We start from the raw sequence: 5,974 nt of genomic DNA on the forward strand, positions 1-5,974 counted from the left end.
TTTATAAAAAGTATCTCTTCGGAGATCCTGTCTTGTCAAATGCTTATAAGAGGGCGTTATCACATTGACCTCTGCTTTCAAGAACTAGCACTGTCCACCTACACATGCGCATGAATGTGAAGCATTAGATGCTTTAATCGGATTTGAATTCCAACAAAGCCTCAATGGCCACATTGGTTAAGGCGTCTGCATAGACAGCAGAAGGTCCCTGGTTCGAATTCCTATTGCAGCATCCATTTCTTCACTCGCAGAGACCTCTCCTTAAACGTTCCAAATTTATTTAAAGCATTATCGGAAGACGGTTTAGACTCTATCTATTTAAATCATGATTTATATATATATATATAAATATATATATATATAATATTTATATACCATATATATAGTCCTATACAAAGCCAATATAATGCATATGTGTGTAAATATACATAGGGCCTTGGCCTTATTATGTGAGTATAGCCAATATGTATGTAGGTAGTAATTACCAAAGTAGGCCTAATAACAGTACTGATAATGACAGAGTTTTTTTAAGTCAATGGGAGACCCTCCATTTTGACACATGTACGTTCTGCAGGTGTCGTATTTTCGCTGACATTATTCGAAGCCATACAAAACCAATTAGAGTACAAATGATACACTCAATATAGAATCCGTCAATATCTGTCTTGCATGTGCCGCCAATTTCCAAACAAGCCTGCAAGAAAAAAATCGTATTGTGGTGTACATTATTAACATCGAAAGGTCCACTGATTAATCTCAGATAAGATAGTATAAATACATACTCTGAGTATCGAAATGTACGCCATAGAGACCTAGTTTATTTGCGCTATATAAATCCATCTATTATTATTATTATCACCAGAAATCATCATTCCTGATGATGACATAATTAATGTCGAAACGTAGCTCATACAGCCAGTGCATTATTAATTATTAGTATGATATCAATGTGGTCACTACAGTGATGTTACTCCCCATCCAACGTTTGATGTAGCCACTACCGCCGACACCCACTTTTACTGCCTTCACGAACATAATATGTCCTTTTTGGCTTTTTATCTGTGCCAAAACCTAAAAATTTCTGTGTACAGATAAAAAAAATAATGATTGATCGGTGTAATTTCTAACCTAAGTGTGCCTTCAAAAATAAATTATATATTTTCCTTTTCTTTATAATCTTTCCTCATTATCTATGATTTTGATTATATAAAATAATGTTAATGTAATAGTCGATAACATCATTAATAATAATACCGTAACTTACGGATAATAATAATAATGATAATAATAATAATAATAATAATAATAATAATAATAATAATAATGATGATAATAATAATAATAATAATAATAATAATAATAATTAATAATATTTAATAATAATAATTAATAATAATAATAAAAATAATAATAATAATAATATTAAATAATAATAATAATACCATCAATAACTTGAATCTCAATATATCAGTTATTATGATAACGTCGGTGCACTAAACTTACATTAACGTCATTCACATCCAAACAGTTGTACCTTCGATCTGAAGTAACCCCATGACATGAGGTGAAGGTCAAAAAGTCAAGAGAATACAGTGCAACAGTAGTTGGCCATTGGCTTCCTAAATTTAGGACGGTACTTAGCAGAGTGAGGTAGGTTCCACCAATCAGAGGATCACTGATCTTTATATGGAACGTCACGAAGGAACTGAACATGGCAGTAACAGTAATCTGGAATAAAATTAAGCAAATAAATAGATCTAAAAAATTTGGAAATGATCAATGTTCTAAAACGTGTTAAAACAGTTAATAGGCCTAACACTATTTAAATCAAATAATTGTTTTACCCTATCGCATCGATTAATAACTGAAATGGTAATATAATCTACGTCGTCACATTCGTCTTCGTCAACATCCTAATCACATTATCATGATCATCATGGCGGATGGGACCGGGCCAGCCCCGGGGTTCCCTTTTGGAAAGTTAAAAAAAAGATAAAGAAAGAAAGTAAGAAATAAAGAAAAAAAATGATCGCCCGCCAAAACGCCTCAGATGTTATTTTTGGGCGTCTAGAATGCAAAAATGTTGCGGGAGCTTGCCCCAGACTCCTTAGGGTAGTGTTAATTATCTTGATCGGCCCCACTTTCGCCCACCCCCACCCCCGTCGGACAGTTCTGGATCCATGACCACTGATCATAATCGTCATCCTCGCCATAATCAACGTCATTATCGTCATCATCGTCGTAGTCCTCCCAAATATCATCATCATCACCATCATCATCATCATTGTTCATTCTTATTGTTATATTTGTTACTATTATTGATATTTAATATGTTCATGGCATCTTACTAAATGTATCGTCTGGCTGAGAAACAGTGCCGTGTAGAAGTAATATGGAAATTCACCATCATTAAGCCGCACAGATGGTGCCCACCAGACGATCAACATAAATATCAAGCCAATCATCAACCTATTTAAAAAAAACAACTAAATATCGGAAGCGGTATTCGCTTTTTAATATGGACCAGTCTTAACCACGCACTATGTTATTTTATGTTTGAGCGTCAACTACTTAATTGTCAACAATTATTCCACAGTCTATTATTCGTTACTCCCGTAATTGATTCGCAAAGTGTACAATTAGAGTAAAAAGAAGCCTGAATATTTCAAATAAATTGGGAAAAAACTGTCTACAAACAGTATTTGCTCTTATGCTCTTACTCTTTTTACATTTTTAAAATGTTATTATACAAAAAATGATCCTTTGGCCACCATGGACCAATTTCAAATGCTCGACACCTCGTCAGTGCAGCATAACAATCCTGATCTTATTACATGTATGTGTTTGTGATAAACAAGAACTTGTACTTTATAAGTTTGTGGCCAATAAAGTTGATTTAATATAAATTTTAACATAAAAATAATTAAAATATATACTAGAAGGAAACCACGTAGCATAGGCCTGTGTGGAGACGGCGAAGCAAAGTGTTACTTGAAATAAAAATTGATGTAACTAACAACAGATAATCGTTTAATATGGGTAGGCCTACAGTGATGTCACAATAACGTTATAATTATATAGTACCGGTATGGCATCGACTTCAGCATTACGTCCAGTGAATTAATCGGAGTAGTGAACTTTGCAATGAGCAGAGGTAGCACGAGGGCAAACATCTGCAACGGCACTTGTAGTAATGATATGTTTTCTTTCGGCACACCTGCTTCAACTAACTTCAGGACCGATATTCCCTCAGCGGCGGCAAATCCAACCTTTTTAAAGAATATTGATAAAACAAATTATGAACATTAAAACCTTTGAATGTCATAATGAAGGCGTTTGCCCATAAGTACAACATAGATTTGGTGACACACAACGTTATACGAAACAAATTTGTAGTGGAATAAAAGTATGAAGTAAACAAATTTACATTTTTCTGTTAATTATATATACCTATGTATATAATTATATAGGCCTATATATATACAAATTTTAAAAACATTTATAATAATGTTTGTAATATAATTATAATAATTATAGTTAATGATGATAAAACGAATTTTGATGAAGATATGACGATGATGATGATGATAATGACGATGATGATGATGATAATAATGACGATGCATAATGATAATGATAATATTGATAATGATGATGACATGACAACGAGTGCGATATTGACGGCGACGACGACGGTGATGGTGATGATTGATTATATACTACGTCTTAGTCATTCATTTGATTAGGTCTTTTGGAAAATGTCTATGAGCACAAGATGCTAGGGCAGTGATAAAAATAATGATATTAGGATGAGTATATTTATGCATAATAGTCATCAGTATTGACATAATAGTCAGGTTACCTTTACTGTGATGCATAAAAATGCGTATTCTTGAATCTTTCTAAGTTTGAAAATACGTAAAAGTTGTGTGTACGTTCCTAATACGCCTTCAATTGATCCAAGTTCTCCTGATTCATTGCGCTCATGGATAAAAATCAAAACAAAAGTTGTAGTAACAACGAACACGCATCCCCAGAAAAAGAGAAGGCCTTAAAAAAATTAGAAAAAGAATTCACCCAACTAACTTTCTAAACATAGACTCATCTGTGGCACTTTGTAAGTAAAATAAAATTTAAATAGGCCTACAATGTCTAACGTCGCCTTCGAATTGATGTGAGAGCGGCAATTAATCTACATCGGTATAAATTAAAATCATTTAATAATTAATAACGTTGCTATTTTGTAATGAATGTGGGAACGGTTAGTGTAGGCTAATCAGCTCGAATCGACCAGCGAAATTACCAAAGCCACCATATCACAAGTATAATTATGTGCTCTAGCACTGTATCAAAATGTCTTCTTTTCAATGCGAGAAATGTGCAAGTAGGCCATGGGACTCAAAATGCAGGTAATATATGTTGAATTTTCGCTTGTAGTTATTTTCTTCTAATTTTATTTATAATAGTTTCTTCTTTATATCAAGACTGTTGTTAGCATGCGCATGGGTTTGTAATAATGTGGCCTCTATAAATTCAAATTCAGTAAGAGTTATCATTTATATAGGCCTATACCTGTTGAATTAGAGACTGAAAACAAATATTTACCAAAAAACTAAATAACTTAGATATAAATATAACTTAAATTTAAAGTTTCGTTTGTTTTCATCATGTCTCTCTTCTAAACGCTTTACCTGTCATTTTTTCTAAGGAAAACTCACTTTAAAGTTAGTTACTGTGATTTAGGGTGTTATTATATTTCCCATTGCAAAGTGAGTTGAACTCAGATTAAATATATAGGCCTACTGAAAAGCTATTTGAAAATGTTAAATTTTGGAACTTGAAATCTTACAAATTACAACATTGTAAAATTTCCTCGGAATTTAGAAATAAACAATAACGGAGATAAAGGAACCTACTTGATAGAGTAAGAATCCCCGTATCAGAAGGCTGCGATCGAATGTACCTATTACAGAAGTTAGCAGACTGGAGAGCTAGAAACACAGCGTTGCCTAAAAAGACGCCGGCACGTTGTCCCATAGTGTTGCACGTAGACTGGTACCCAACATTCCTCTTCGAGAGCATGGTGAGAGCCCAGCCATCAACTGCAATATCCTGAGTTGCTACTAACACCTTCAACCAGAAGAACGTGAAGGTAATAGCCATCAGGTTAGGACCAATCTTGGATTTTTTTTCTCCAAGCCAATCATCTACACTCCAGGCTATTACTAGCATCAACACGCCGATTAAATATTGAGTCGGCACTAGCCATGACTTCCGACGCCCGATGTTTGGTATATAAATGGCATCAACTACAGGTGCCCAGAGAAGTTTGACGCTAAAAGGCCAACCTATTAAACTCAGTGTAGCTAAGCCTTTGTAAGAGACGTTGTATTCTTTCAAAATAAGTGGAAGGCTCGAGCATATTCCTAAAATGATACCCTGTATAAGGTATAAGAAGAATAGGAACAAAATTTTGGGGCGATCCGCTCCCAATCCAGCACTTTTAGGTTTACTCTCAGTTTCCTTGAGTTCGCTGCCATCCCCAGGTTGCTTTGGTTTAATTCTCTCTCGTAGAGCCATCATCAGAGAAGATCACAAACCACAATCTGTAAAGGTCGAGCAAATGTGAAATGAAAAATTAGGTCTACACATTTTTATATATAAATGTACAATAATTTTCAAGACTTACTACAGTAGGGGACAACTGAGGCTGGGGGCTTGCATAATTCTATAATTGTGTATCACTAAACAGGACCATGTGTGAAACAGGTTGTTACACCTTCCAGATACTTATGTTATCCTGTATAAATATGTTAAATAAATCAACAGCAGTCGGCAGACTCTCATATCATTTTTTCCACACTCCCAGATTCCTCTTTACCGTTTAGGTCTACAATTAATACATTACCGCAAGACGACTTAGATTATATTTCTTCACATTTCCTTCTCCACACTTCCTCCTATATATATATAT

General features: G+C 34.2%; 1 protein-coding gene across 1 annotated transcript; it reads right to left on the reverse strand.

Moving 5' to 3' along the window:
- Window positions 1–461: 461 nt before the first annotated feature.
- On the reverse strand, window positions 462–5,580 carry LOC117106608 (acetyl-coenzyme A transporter 1-like). Its single transcript, XM_033247995.1, has 6 exons — window positions 4,917–5,580; window positions 3,863–4,050; window positions 3,085–3,269; window positions 2,349–2,469; window positions 1,504–1,728; window positions 462–694 (listed from the first exon to the last, which is right to left on the reverse strand). The coding sequence occupies exons 1-6, from the start codon at window positions 5,578–5,580 to the stop codon at window positions 533–535; spliced, it is 1,545 nt and encodes a 514-aa protein (XP_033103886.1). The 3' UTR covers window positions 462–532.
- Between the last annotated feature and the right edge of the window lie 394 nt (window positions 5,581–5,974).

This window comes from Anneissia japonica, unplaced genomic scaffold (genome assembly GCF_011630105.1).
Source record: "Anneissia japonica isolate Jap-2015-1 unplaced genomic scaffold, ASM1163010v1 scaffold1306_len716249_cov185, whole genome shotgun sequence".
NCBI classification, from domain to species: domain Eukaryota; kingdom Metazoa; phylum Echinodermata; class Crinoidea; order Comatulida; family Comatulidae; genus Anneissia; species Anneissia japonica.